General features: G+C 51.5%; 5 protein-coding genes across 5 annotated transcripts; 3 read left to right on the top strand and 2 right to left on the bottom strand.

Moving 5' to 3' along the window:
• Positions 1–1,326: 1,326 nt before the first annotated feature.
• On the top strand, positions 1,327–1,576 carry Pmar_PMAR010934 (hypothetical protein; the record flags this gene model as incomplete). The annotated part of the gene is made up of 2 exons (XM_002766907.1): positions 1,327–1,441; positions 1,509–1,576. 2 exons carry the CDS (start codon positions 1,327–1,329, stop codon positions 1,574–1,576), a joined length of 183 nt encoding a protein of 60 aa, XP_002766953.1.
• A 278-nt stretch (positions 1,577–1,854) lies between these two features.
• On the top strand, positions 1,855–2,153 carry Pmar_PMAR010933 (U2 snRNP component IST3, putative; the record flags this gene model as incomplete). The annotated part of the gene is made up of 2 exons (XM_002766906.1): positions 1,855–1,959; positions 2,013–2,153. The coding sequence occupies 2 exons, from the start codon at positions 1,855–1,857 to the stop codon at positions 2,151–2,153; spliced, it is 246 nt and encodes an 81-aa protein (XP_002766952.1).
• A 3,504-nt stretch (positions 2,154–5,657) lies between these two features.
• Positions 5,658–7,758, bottom strand: Pmar_PMAR010932 (eukaryotic translation initiation factor 2 subunit gamma, putative; the record flags this gene model as incomplete). The annotated part of the gene is made up of 14 exons (XM_002766905.1): positions 5,658–5,816; positions 5,866–5,939; positions 5,988–6,050; positions 6,104–6,173; positions 6,227–6,338; positions 6,388–6,524; positions 6,565–6,629; positions 6,683–6,758; positions 6,808–6,910; positions 6,965–7,080; positions 7,127–7,323; positions 7,374–7,482; positions 7,530–7,585; positions 7,638–7,758. 14 exons carry the CDS (start codon positions 7,756–7,758, stop codon positions 5,700–5,702), a joined length of 1,416 nt encoding a protein of 471 aa, XP_002766951.1. The 3' UTR covers positions 5,658–5,699.
• A 77-nt stretch (positions 7,759–7,835) lies between these two features.
• Positions 7,836–9,172, bottom strand: Pmar_PMAR010931 (conserved hypothetical protein). The gene is made up of 9 exons (XM_002766904.1): positions 9,044–9,172; positions 8,867–8,958; positions 8,714–8,794; positions 8,539–8,659; positions 8,392–8,491; positions 8,263–8,345; positions 8,157–8,218; positions 8,003–8,106; positions 7,836–7,952 (listed from the first exon to the last, which is right to left on the bottom strand). The coding sequence occupies exons 1-9, from the start codon at positions 9,162–9,164 to the stop codon at positions 7,904–7,906; spliced, it is 813 nt and encodes a 270-aa protein (XP_002766950.1). The 5' UTR covers positions 9,165–9,172; the 3' UTR covers positions 7,836–7,903.
• Positions 9,173–9,546: 374 nt separating this feature from the next.
• On the top strand, positions 9,547–13,819 carry Pmar_PMAR010930 (hypothetical protein; the record flags this gene model as incomplete). The annotated part of the gene is made up of 21 exons (XM_002766903.1): positions 9,547–9,682; positions 9,728–9,890; positions 10,010–10,163; positions 10,208–10,313; positions 10,368–10,472; positions 10,515–10,680; positions 10,728–10,879; positions 11,016–11,117; positions 11,162–11,251; positions 11,298–11,384; positions 11,434–11,530; positions 11,575–11,742; positions 11,792–11,860; positions 12,156–12,242; positions 12,389–12,468; positions 12,593–12,718; positions 12,760–12,918; positions 12,967–13,124; positions 13,176–13,293; positions 13,396–13,688; positions 13,735–13,819. Exons 1-21 carry the CDS (start codon positions 9,572–9,574, stop codon positions 13,817–13,819), a joined length of 2,676 nt encoding a protein of 891 aa, XP_002766949.1. The 5' UTR covers positions 9,547–9,571.
• Positions 13,820–13,885: the final 66 nt, after the last annotated feature.

Here is a 13,885-nt window from a genome sequence, read left to right as displayed (position 1 = left end):
CCTCTCATCGTTGGCTTAACATTCTCACAGTTCATCTCTCGAGTACGATTTCACCTCCAACACTGCGGGTGTCCGAACCCAGCTTCCTACACAGCACATGCTTTCCGCAGAGGGCATGCTCGAGACTTGGTTACTCAGAGAGTCCCAGCCTCTATAATCATGCAGGCTGGCGGATGGAGAAGTCACGCCATTTTACGATACACAACACCGGGTACACGTCTGCTTACTAAGCGATCACTCATGTTGCTCATTGATGATAGTGACGAAGATTCCACCTGATTTTTCATCTCGGGGCAAACCGAGTTTCGCGAACGTTTCACCGTGTGACGGCGTCACATCGGCACAATTTGGCTTTTTAAGAAATTATATAGTTTCAGTAAGATTGCAAGGTTGCTGAGTCATTCGGTCTCACCAGTGGTGAGTCACCACTACAAGGGAATCTCTCTATTTTATAAACTTTGCTCACTCCTACCACCGTCTCTTCCTCAGCGATGGGGGCGCGCGCTCGGTCCACCGATCAGTCCACCGATGGGAGATCACCGTCCTCCTACTCTGGTATGTAGGAGGTCGACTGACCTGAGCTCTGCTCCCCCATCGTTGTAGGAGCGACGGTCAGTTTATAGAGCGCACTCAGCAACCGGAGCGTTGGTGTGCGCGAGTAAAGTGATCAAGTCATAGCGTGCATCGATCAGAGGATCGATTGATAGCCACAGCTGGGACTTCGATGGTATCGGTAGCAGCGAGGCTTCATGGCTCACATGGCGTCCTCGATCTGTCTTCTGCTTTTCCCTCCCTCCCACCCGGGGGAGATCACCGTCCTCCTACTCTGGTATGTAGGAGGTCGACTGACCTGAGCTCTGCTCCCCCATCGTTGTAGGAGCGACGGTCAGTTTACGTTTGGCATAACAAGTGACCGGAGGCTTGGCTCAGGTTCGATCCTTGCCGCCTACATTTCTACTGCATTTTTCAGTGGATACCGGCACGAGTTTTCAAGAATCTAGTTCTAGCTTGGCCATATACGTCGTTGTACTCAATTATACTCAACTCTTATTCTCGATGAGACCCATTGTGAGACGTTTTTACGACCAGATGGTGATGCTTCCCCCTTGATCAGGCTAAAGGCCGATCCTCTGATGACTCGGAAAAGTTACCATAACTTATCAAGGGAAGATAGATAGTCCCATGGGTCAAGTCGTCCGCTCTTTCGATAGCCTCAGAATCGATTTGGTCGGGCGTAGACGACCCCCAGCAGGCTGGTGCCACTTGAAATATCCTACTACTTCTGTTCATCATGTTCTCAGTCAATTTAATCGAACAGCCATGATGATGCCACCGCCGCCATCCAAGGTCCCTGGACCTCTCCGCAAGGTCCAAGATATGTGGACTAAGGGTGGTCATCGAGCCTTCCATTACACAGTCATCCCTGCTATCTTTGCATACGGTAAGTCACCGAGTAGAACCTTGTCTCTCCCCACGCGCTTTATGTCGAATTACTACGTCGTGCTTAGGCCTCTATCAAGCGGATGAGCTCACCCTCAACCCCATTGACCTCTTCAAGAAGATAGTTTTTTCTTAAGATCTTCGCTGGACATAAGGATGAGTATCTGTGAGAAGTGGCCAAATACCATTGACGAGTTTCGGAGAGACTAACAAGGTCGTTGAGTCGAGTCTGTGAATTAACAGTGGCTCGGAAGAGCTCTTCTATGGGGATTCCAGTTAGAACTCTCCCACAGTCTTTGTGTTCACTTGCTTGTTTCTGAACACTACACATCCCCGGCAGTGCCCCCCTTGTCTGTCTGATCTCCCATATCTTCAACGTCTGTATAAACTGATTCAACCTGGTCATTCACAATCATGGAAAAGTCCAATCTCATCATCAACTACTTACCTGCTCATATACAGGAGAACGACCTTGCCGAGATGTGCGAGCCCTTCGGCCCGTATCAGTCGGTCAAAATAGTGGGCAAATCTCAGTTTCATTCACCCTGGGTGTCAGCCTGTGGTGATTGTAGGTACGCGATAAAAACACAGGAATGTCGATGGGCTTCGGCTTCGTAAATTACGAAGAGAACGCATCGGCTGAGGCTGCAGTGAAAAAACTCAATGGCTTAGAGCTTCCGCAGCACCCTGGAACCTGGCATGGCTCTGGGTAGACATATCTGTGTTTTCGAAAACGACTAGTCAGTCTTGATCAGCCCTAGACCTATGAAGAAGATCAAAGTGAGCATAGCAAGACCCGCTTGGAAGGCGAATATCCACAGCAACTTGTAAGGGGATCTTGAATACATCCATCTTGTCGATGGAAGCCGAAGATTCCGAGGACGAGCTTGTTTACAGATATGTCGCGAATATTCCTATTGAATACGATGCGCAGAAAATCAAGGCAATGTTTGGGCCTGTGTTTGGGCCGCACGTTGAACATCTACGTATGCTGCGGGACAATAGTAATGGGAAGTACTCTCCAGGTGATCAAGGGCGGTTATCGCTTCTATATGCTTACAGTTTCAGAGCAGAATATAGATGAAGACACTGGGTCGAACAATAAGGGGAAGTTCAGGGGCATCGCTGTTATAAGGTGCTGTGATTGGGACAGTACCCTCCCAACGCTCTGATTAGGTTTGATACAGAGGAGAACGCGGCAGCTGCTATGGAGAAGTTCAATGGCACAGCCGTATACAGCGGCTACCCTCGTTGGAGGATTGCACCCGTCAGGTCCCGGACATGCCGGCCTCACATCTACCACTGCACATCAAGCCTTGGCGACCCGAATTCAGGGCCGATAGAGTTCCTCAGAAGACGCCACTGCACACTAAGCGGAACTTCAGAGTAAAGACGATGTCACGCAGTGGACATGCATTCTCATCATCTACCTTAGGGACCACAACGTTCGGCCCAACAGACCGGCCCAGGCGGGGACGCGAGTGGAGCATACCCCCAGGATCATCGCTCTTCTAACCGCGTGAAGAGATCTGCCACGAGTCGATCGTCAGCGAGAGGAGAACATAGTATGCTTTCAGTCGTACTACACTAGAGTATCGCCTCTCCCACCAGGGCCAGGTGACTACGATGGCTGTGTTGATTCTTCCTCCAATACAAGTACGCACAAGAACTCCTGCGTTGGGGGTTGTGTAGGTCGGAGCGGGATGAGTTGGGATGGATGTGTTCCCTCATTGTCTATCGATGTGATGAGTCGTAATTGCTCTGTAGTCATCAGCTTTTCATCAGGTGAAAACCGGTGAGTCTGCTAGTCTTGGCTCTGGTCGTCACGGCCCCGGTTATGGAGGTCACCCGATATGTAACCAGGAGGCCGCGGTCCGGTAAATGTGAGGAGCGTCTGGGTTTTCAACTAGCAGTTCATCAGGAGCTTGAGTGCCAGGACGCTTGGTGCGGCGTCGTACCAGGCAACTCAGCCACAGCAAGTGACAACGAGCAGGGGGTCGCCTACGTGGGTTCGATCCCCGGCCATGGTATCTTGGTGTGTGCCTCGAGATTATCTCAGGTATGTTGGGCCATCTCCCCGGCGAGTTAACGCTCCAGTGGCCACCTATCCAGTCCCAGTCTCACACTGCTCCGGGACTCCGCATCAGTGTCAATGGCAGGGCCGCAATTGCGGAGATTCACACATCACCGAGTCAGTTGTTTATGGCGATACCGTCCCCCACAACATTACACCTGCGATTGGTAGTATATTGGTAACCGGTGTGCGACGTGAGGAGCTTTTCAGGTTTCTCAGAGGGGCCTGTTGGGTCTTCGCAGCCATTATCAGGTGAAGCAGCATCTGCTTATCAGACCCCTGCCAAGCAGAGGACGCTTGTATGGCTCAGCACCACCACCACTCTAAGGCCAATGAACTTAGCAATTTCAGGCTAAGTCCGAGACTCCTGGGCAGAACGCTTTCCCATCAATTACGCCAATCATGATTTCGCCTCAGATGGAACAGATCACGAAGGCAATACTCTATGATCAAGCTGGTGAGCTGTGCGGGGAAGGTGCTTTGGAGAAGCCGACGAGTTCAGGTATAGTTGGTTCGAGTGTTCAAGTTGGCCCGGACCGCAGTTGGGGTTGTGCTAGCTTCAGTAGTCTCGCGGCTGCTGAACAAGCCATTCATTCCCTCCATGGTGGGGATTTTTTTGGCCTTATTCGGCGCCATGCAACTGAAGCACACGTGGTCTCCAGCGCTTGATAGTAGGTACGCACCTCGGCGAGGGAGTGAATTTCCTTGTGGAGTTCTTCCCTCATTCAAACCAGTCTGAAAATATCCGTGGTGACAACTCCCTCTTCGTCGCTGCCGCCTCTCGAGCGTCTCATCCTGGTACGCAGCTCGAAGTAAAGTCCTGATGCTCTTCGTACATATTATCAATTAATCTACTGCATGAATCCATCTCCATTCATTCAATGAGATTCGCGACTCTTCATGTGTGGCATCACCGTGACCTTGTGTGAAGTGCTCATCTTTATGTGGCATGTACATCATGGTTTGATCTCCCTCGTGTTGTGTTGGCCGTGGCACAAAGTTGGTCCTAGCTTGTCGCCGATTGCACGTGGTCTGCCTCGTTAGTTGCGGCTCCCGAGTGTAGTTGTTGGAAGCGTGCAAGCTCTGAGACTAGATCACATCCGAGGGGCTTCTTCATCTTTTATTTATATTTGAGTTTTGGTCAAGTGTTATATACAAGTGTTTCCTGGTCCATAGCTTCCACAGCGCACACATAACACGCAAGTTCCATGTCGGTCATCTGTCGTCATGCTTGACACGAAGCTTGCATGTTGCCGGAGGCCATTCGGGTGATTTGCGATTCGCAATCCAAGTTGTCAAAAATAGAAGCTACCCCACTCGAAGTGGCAGTTTGGATGGCGAACTTCTCCTACTTCCGGGATGATCCTAGGAAGTCACTAGAATGCCACTGGCGATCAGTATCAGTGATACTGTATCACACAGCAGATGTAGGAGGCTACGACGTTTGTGCTGATGATTCATCGCGATAATAGTGTGTGCAGTTGATCTTCTACAATTGATACACTCGTGATCCCATGGTGTAGATTCTATCGATAGAAACTCATGATTTCAAACATCACGATACCTACACCTTTCGAAGGCCTATCTCGTATCTCTAAGTAAAATCGATTTCACAGGGAGGGGCAGCTATGCCACAACTCGAAGATATACCTCTCACAATCAATTTCGCAGGTACACGCGGTAAGAGGATCAGTCTTGCCGGCACTGAAATATCTGTTAGAGAAGAGCCTAGCGGATATTTAATGGCCGCCGAAGAGGAACCAGTTCTGAGATGGCATATCTGCCCCACTAGTGGAACCGGACACGCTATCCCATGCTCCTGCAAAATTGATTGTACCATTCTGGCATATCTTGGTGTGGCATAATCTTAAGGGCATATCATGCAGTGGCATAGCCGCCCCACCCACAAGAATGAGCTTTTCAAGGTGTAATCGAGCGTTACACAACACGCGTGTCTACGTGATGCCCCACAGTGGGCGGAGGCGCTATGATCCCCCGAGAGTCCGGATTCGCGCATATTCCGAATCGGGAGGGATGCTCACATACTTCCAATGGGAGATTGAAGTATACAGTGACCGCGTAGGATTCCTGCAGCTGGCCTTCTCTGTTAAACATGAACTTAACTCGAGAGAGCTTTTAGTTTCGGAGAAACTCGCGGTTACGCTTCGATTATCGTTCACCATTTCTAAGCGGTCTTGCCGGATACCATCTTGCCCTTCACAATTTCGCCATAGCCAATGAGACGCCAATGCTTGTCGATACGTCGGCTCAGGGCCAGCTTGTCACCAACATTCGCGCAGACCTAATGCAAAGAGCATCTGGGATTGGCACAGCCCAGTTGTTATCCTTACGGGTACAGCGAGTTGGACCTTCGCCACCGAACCTTCAGTCTTAGTGCCGACAATCTGTCCACCAGCGGCAGTGCCTGACGAAGTGTCACGTGCAGCGGGTGAGACTTTGTATCAGGACCCACTTCCTATGTTGACCATGAGAATTTCCTTGTTCTTCAGCTTCGTAATGGAGGGACCCTTATAGCCTGGGCATAACGGAAACATTAATGTGAGAGGCCGGAGAGCTTAGGAAACGTACCCTCGCCATGCTTCGAAGCATCAGTGTCTTGCTTCACACCGAGCAGGCGACGGAGAAGATGATACTTGATCTGAAGTTAGAAAATGTAACAGGCAATAACCGAGGGTGCGATGGGCCACTAACCTCGATCTGATCATAGACATCAGGAAGATGGCCCGGATAGCCGAGGACGTGTCCAACTAAGCGATCCGCTCGAGTGAGAGTGGGATCCATTTGTGTACCAACGCCGATAAGACTGGAAGAAGAGCAAGGGATTTAGAAGGGCTGAAGAACCACTTCATTACCCTCCGGGAACGGCATATTGCAGCTCGTTATTCTCAGCATGGAGACTCTTGACCTTAGTCTTGATGGCACGGCAGGTAACATGGCCTTGATCGTCCTTGCTGATAACACCCGGCCGGATTTCGATCTCGTCACCAACCTAGACAAGTCAGTGAACGTACCGGCGGATCAGAATTTACCTTGAGAACGCCGTTGAGGATACTGCCACCAGCAACGCCTCCCATGAGTTCCTCAGCATCTTGTCCTGAGGCGAACGAACCGTCAAGCACGGCGAGGGGAGAACACGGTTGGTCTTACCAGGCTTGTTAACGTCGAACGATCGAATAATGATCATTTGGGGAGAGGAAGTGAAATCGCGAACGGGAACAGGAATCTGAATTTGCCATAGAGCATGATCTTACTGAAGATGCCAATAGACATACTTGAGTGCAAAGGTACTCGGCTACAACGTCCAGGTTGTAACGAAGCACGGCTGAAATCGGTACGACTGGCGCAGAGTCGGCCACAGTACCCTTGACGAAGTTCCTGAGAAAAATTGGAGTCCGAAGGAACCCATTAATATCACTCATTCGAGCATACCGGATATCCGCGTATTGCTGCTGAGCCTCAGCCTCGGTAACCAATTCCACCTTGTTTTGCAGTATGATCAAGTGTCGCAGTCGCATGATCTCGACCGCAGCCAGATGCTCCGAGGTCTGTTGAAAAATACCTCAGCTATCAGACAGGAATGTTCAATATAACCTGTGGTTGAGGGCACTTCTCGTTGGCAGCAATAAGTAGCATAGCGGCGTCCATGACTGCAGCGCCATTGAGCATGGTAGCCATGAGGATATCATGACCAGGGCAATCGACGAAAGATACGTGACGGACGACCACCCATTCACCGTGCTCATCAGTGTAGCGATCAGGATAGGCAGACCCATGGGAAGTGTAACAACCTACGAAGAGGAGTAGATCAGAGACCTAGAAAGGCCTCAGAAAACTCTACCAGGGCTAGGACAGTCCGGATTCTGGCACTTGTATATCTTAGCGTTGGCGTATCCAAGCTTGATGGTGATATTACGCTCCTTCTCCTGTTTGAATCGAATAGTCATAACCTATGAGACGACAGTGAACACAGCGAATGATAAGGAGAATGCTCTACTCCCGATAGACCTCGAACAACCGTAGACTTGCCGTGAGCGACATGACCAATGGTACCTAGACCCCCGATGAAAGCCCCGAAATCAGTAGCAGTTGCGAAGGCACTTACCAACGTTGATGGTAGCTTGACGTGAGATAACCTCCGGAGATAGAGGTGTGAGTTTGGTGACATCCAGGTTGGTCAAGTCCTGTACTGCAAGGCCGTCAACAGTGGGTGTGGCGGCAGACATATTGATAACGAAATAGACAACAAGGGAAGGGCTAGCAAGCGGCTACCCTACAACGACAAGTAGCATCCAATGATATTGGGAGAAACGTTGTAGCAGTTATCGTGATGATAATGGTAGAGCTGCGGAGAGAGAGCGACGACTATATCTACAGACGCTCCTGAACGCGTTTACTGACAGTGCGCAGTCTTTGGTATCTGATGTTACGAGTCGTAAGGACGATCAGTAGAACTGAGGTAATTAGTACACTTTGCTGGGAGGGCTTCCGAGGATCAGACTGCATATAGCGTCCCTAGCCAAACGGATGTTGGTGAAGGAACCAAGCAAGTGGATCTTGTCCTCAGCTAGCACCTGTTAAAGTGCATTGAGTCGAACAGCGGCAGTCATCCCCCCGGGCTTACAATCCGAGTCCGAGTAGAGTTCTCGATGGCGTATTTCGTCTTACCATCCTTACCAGCAATACCTGGTGAGACAGTGTTGAATAAAGCTGAGGGTAGTATATAGTACGTCCGATGCATCGGGAGAGATGGTCACCAGTGAGCCGCTTCACATCCTTCACTTCAAAGGATTCAAGGAAGAGATCGTCCAACCTTACGGATGAAAATCTCCTCCCACAATAGCCGACGGGAGATCTACCTTAGTAAAGCAATGGCGTCTTGAATGTCGAAGCCGAGCATAAAGGCCTTGATGAAGTCAGCACCCTTTTGAAGGGAGTTCACTTCAGCACCAGGACCACCTGCGAAGCCACTCTGATAGAAGTCGTCGGACCAGAGCCTCTACTACGTCGCATCTCGACACAACGGCGCTTAGTGTTCATTCTAACCTGGAGCTTCATGTGCTGGACTAGAGGTTCTAAAAGCTTCAGCCAGCTGTTACGAAGAGGGGTCATCCGGTGGGGAGGGACCTGGGAGTCATTACATTAGCATCATTGGTGTGTTCCAAGAATCTCCCGCAATACCGCAATTCTTCGAACTTCCCGCATGCCTCGTTCCTCTTCCTCGGCAGTCATAGGATTGAACGACGGTTTAGAATACCCCTCCTGAATGAAGTAGTGAGTTTCCTGCTGCCACACTGCGAGTCTCCCTTATGATGACCACCCGCCCTTCACTACCTTCGAGTCAGTCTCCATAGGCTCATAGTCGACCTCGGCAGCGCCCACATCTACGGGGTCGAGAACTATATCCATGTCCTTGTCCTCAGGACCTGCACGCAATGTATTTGACAACTTTTCTATCAGTTCCGATACTCCACATCAGCCGATAGCTCAAGCGACTCAACCCTGTAGTACCAGTGAGAGGAACGGGGTCGTCCCTTTTAGCCCGCGAGCCGCGAACCTTCCGGACCGGTCCAGATGCCGGCTGAGGAGCCTTCTTGGCAATGTCACTCCAGGATGCAGTGGCAGAAGACATGCCAAAGGATATATAGAGCGAGTCAACGAAGAGTCAGAGTACGGACGATTATGTTGGTGCGTGATTTTTTCCGTATCGCTCATATTCACCCGCTCATAATCGTCCTAGACGTGATGGTTGTTGCTTCGTGAATCTTTCATCTACAGTCAGAAAATGAGTGCACTGGCAATATATAGCATTTCTGCAGCACACACACTGGCTGTTCATAGATAAACGGTGGACATCGTATCGCTTCGTGGCGTCCAACGGGAAATTATGATTCTTCTGAAGCCCTCATTCTCATCCACAATAGTTATAAAGATCGTCTGTGTCTCCCTTTTCGTGAGCTCACCACGATGACCTGTGTTGGTCGGTTGGAATTGTTTTTCAGCATGCCACAGGTCGGGTCCTCCCATCCAGTCTCGGCCATGCCTCAGTCATCGGAAGCCCATAAGGCAGTGGCAGCCCTACAGCCTGCTGTGGGCCGACTTGTCTGTACTGGACCCCAACAACGTCCTAATGCTGATGAAATCACCCAGGTACTAGGGGGTGAAGGAGAGAATACTAGGAACGGTCGATTACAGGTGCTCCGTGCCTTCGACCAGAGGTCACTCCATTACGTGTTTGAACTCGCGTATGTGCCTCTTGTTGCTATGCTACGACAATCCTACAAGTCACTACCCGAGGACTCCACCATTTCGTTGATTGAAGCTCTCTCGTACTTACTGGATAGAACCGATCCTGCAGGTGAGGGCCTCTCTGGCCACACTCCAGCAAGGTCTGAGAGTAACGACTGATCGATGTGCCCGGATGTGCCTCTGCTCGTCTGGGCTCATCTAAGTGTTGGGCATCTTCGACATGTTCAGGAGAGCCCCCATTGCCGCAACGGAGACTCCAATCTCTGTATCCCACTGTCACCACAGCAGTCCTATTCCCGATATCGGACTTTCACTCAACCGACAGATCAATGCCCGAAGAACTTGCTAGGGCCCTCATCCAACTGGCTAGCGCCCTTCTCAAGTACTACGACCCTCTGCTGGTGCTTTCCTTCCTGGGCTCTCTAGGTACCGTAGACTCTCGCCAGTGTCCTCTCGGAATCCCTATCACATGGGGTACACGATACACCTATTACTCAATCCACTTCGGTTGGAAGGAGACAGGAAGGGTCAGGTATTACCCTGTGAGGAGGTCGAAGCAGGGGGGAGGGACGAGGCCTGGTGTTAGGTTTTGTGCTTTGATGCCATACGTCGTATAGGGGTAGAGCTTGCTCGAGAGGGAGAGGACCTAGGGCAGTGGTATCCTGGAGTGGTCAGTACTATATCTAGCAACGTACGATCTCGCGAAGAGGCTCGCCGACTGTCGATGCTGCAGGTGGTGATGGATCCACATGCCTCTAGAGCAGTGCTGTCGGCGGCCCTGGACTGCTGGCGGAAGTGGCTGCTTGCTTGTGTGAGTCCTGACGTGCCTGAAGACGGGCCGCCTCCGCCCAGCGTTACGGGGACAGGCGTTGCTCTCGGTAAAGTGATTGGAAGATTCGGTAAGCTCATCATGAAGTACGTGTCTACATGTTGAAGCCCCGGATAGGGACCTCAACACTGTTACCTGCTGTGCCAACGTCTCGGCTGCTGTTGGAGGCATTGGAGAGGATGCCTAGGAGCTGGGGGCAGATTCCGGACGCATTGGACATCATAGTAACAGCAGCAGCAGTGGAGCAGGAAGGAAGCTTCACAGAGGAGGTACTCTGGGACTTGCATACCCATCCTGTCGTACTTGGGGGAGGAAAGTCCCTTATGAACTCGCGATTCTGCTGCTCGCCTGCTATGGCCGGCTTGGCTCATCCGCTTTTGGATAGAGACATCTCCTGTTCCTCAGGTCATGGCTTCACATCGATACCAAGAGGAGATTGCCCGTTATGCTACCGAGAGAGCATGCCGTAGTATAGATCGAGGCGATTGGAAGGTCCTCGAGGGATATGTAAAACTCGCACCCGTTGTGCCATGTGTAAGTGAGGGCCACAGGTCATGGTAGCGCAGTCGTCGTTGGACGTACGAGAAGTATGGCAGCGCTGCATTACCGTGGTGAAACCTCAAGCTGCTGATATCAAGGATGTAGTAGTCCCCTCATGGACATCCCAACTCTACCCCCAATGCATAGGTCTTGTCCGAACGCCAACCTCTGCACCCTGGGGAGTCAGGCTCTCCCCTTGCGGTTCAACAATCAGTCGAATCCCTATGGGCTGAGGTATTGCCATCCTTACTCCAAGGGGTTCCTATTGTTCGTTGGCTCTCAGGTTGATCGCATAACTGATCAGAGTCTCGGCAGTGTGTGGCTAGGCTCAGTCTTGCCAGTACTACGCCGTGTATGCGGCCGTATAGTAGAAGTCGGCGGTAAGGTTGTTCTATGGAAAGGCCACTCCGCAGTTCGGGGTCAGATTTAACTACCTCTAGTGTCATCGCGGACGCGAGTCGGGTCCCAACCAGCGGCTTCTATCTATGGCTCTCTCTCGTACCTGAGGACTATTGGCAGTGTGTGGAAGTGATCCAGCTGATGGTTGGTCGAGTGGAGGAGGATACCTCGGGGTGGGACGTGGAAATTTTGGGTGAGTTCTGAGGCAAGGAGCATCTGGTGAAGGGTTTGCCAATCCTCAGATGATAGAGTCGAGATGTACATGATGCTGAGGGCCATCTCGAAGGCTTGTACCTCTATAGATGCTCTAAGTAGGCCAGCCCTCTGCTGGTGGCTGTCTTCCCGACACGTTCTCCTCAGCGCCCATCCTCACGCGGTTACTGTGCAGCCCTCTCCTCGCATGCCTTGGTTGCGAGTTCCCGTACTTACGATCAGCGGCCAGCTTGGCAATGGCGTCCCTCGCCTCAAAATCAGGTATGTTCTCAACGGAGGCCTCTTCCCTCCGCTCGGTGTGGTTAGCTCCCATAGGCATCGTTGGGATGCATCCTCGTTGTTGGGGAACTCCCTTGGTTGTTCCTCGTGCCGACTGACATGCCCTTCTGTTAGGTGTGTCTTCTGTCGGTGAGTTAATCTACGATAATGCGGACAGGATCGTGGATCGAGTTGTGTATGGACTGGGTGCCCTCCTATACGGTGGGATAACTCCTTTAGGTTCATGCTTCGTCATTCCCCCAACCCCTCCTCCGCTGCTCCCCTAATATTAGCTCTCTCGAGATACTCTGCGGGTACTATACCATGGCCTAGTAGCATCTGTTGCTGCGGTCACTGGTTATTCTCAGATTCCACAGGAGAGATGAGCTTCTGGCTGGCTGATATCGTCAAGGAGCTCATACGGGTGACGACTAAGGACGAGGCATGGGTAAGATTGCAGCGCCTTGCTGCTCGGTAATTCCCTGCTGGCCTGAGGGAGTGGTAGCAGGCTCTGAACTGGACACTCTACGGTTCTAGGAAAGCCGGCTAATGGGTTATCGACTGCTACTCAGATCCTCCAGTGCCTCTCAGCGGTTCTGTGGGTGGTGTTCAAGGCGCAGTACCCTGACATTCGTAGCGGTAGTGGCGTTGCCTCACCGTTATCAGAGGAAGTACCGGAGCGTCCACCACCCTTGGAGGTCAGTACCGATCGCGATTACCTTGATCGAGCATCTGCCAGGTCCTGCTGGGCTCACTGAGCGGGGATCCTGATGTTGGTGTTGATGTATGGCAAGCTCGGAGCTCTGGTGACGCTATTGGTGCCACGGCCTTGAGCGATGAGGACCTACGTAGGGCTTTGACTCCGACTGAGTGGATGGGCAAAGTTTCTCTAGAGAGGGTAGGATGGCAAGTTCATGTGGTGTTGCTCCCTCTGAAGACTACTCAGGTCACGCCTGTGCTCACTGCCACCGAGTCGGCCTTATTGACTCCTGCATTGTGGTGTGTCTCCCGAGCCTTACCCCTTATCCCCGAACCTGCCCGACCAGCAGCGTTAGCGGACTGCTGGTCCAACTTGAAGGCAGCGGCCATGCAACCTCGATCGAAGTAAGCAGCCTCTGTGTGTCAGTGTCCTACTACTCCTTGGCCCTTCTGCAGGCCACACTGTCTGCTAGCATGTCTCAATCTCCTGTCCAATGTATTGCTTACCTCGACTGAGTTGACCATCTTTATGAGTCAAAGGATATGGTCGGACCTGTGGCCAGCTATGAGACGGGTAAGGCGGCCTGTCCGAATCTCTGATTATTCTGGTGTATACCAAACCGCGGTATCAGTAGCATCCCCTTTCTAGTGTGGTGTATACAACAATTCATATCAGGTTGACCAGCATGCGTGTCACCCCGAGCACTCAATGCCCGCCCGCCTACAGCTTGCCATTTGCAACAGTGTACTGGACCTCTGTGCGGCTATGGCGGCCTCTCCAGAGATGTCCCCCAACTCTGACGCAACAGTCAAGGAGCTGCTGGACTACCTTCTCGACAGCCTTCCTAACATCGAGGGCGAACGGGCTGGCCTGGTAGGTCTCGCTCTGACGAAATTAGCAGTTCAGCAGTTCGACTTGGTTATGAGCGATGGTCGACTACCCTTGGACATTCGGGAGGAGATTATGCGGTGAGACGCCCGACTCATATAGTTGTTTCCATTAAGTCACTTTCAGGCAAGTACGGCGGAATAAGAAACCTCGTATTCCTCTGCGCATTCCCGCGGGAGATCTGAAAAAGTTGTTTACAGTCGGAGGTTGATGTTTCTGCTGGATATTTATAGTTTTTCGTTTAAGTGCTTTCTGGGTGACTTGTTCCTATCATTAG

This window comes from Perkinsus marinus, assembly GCF_000006405.1.
Source record: "Perkinsus marinus ATCC 50983 genomic scaffold scf_1104296971434, whole genome shotgun sequence".
Lineage (NCBI taxonomy): Eukaryota > Perkinsozoa > Perkinsida > Perkinsidae > Perkinsus > Perkinsus marinus.
The sequence above is the reverse complement of the archived record's forward strand: the minus strand, read 5'-3'. Positions and strand labels throughout refer to the sequence as shown.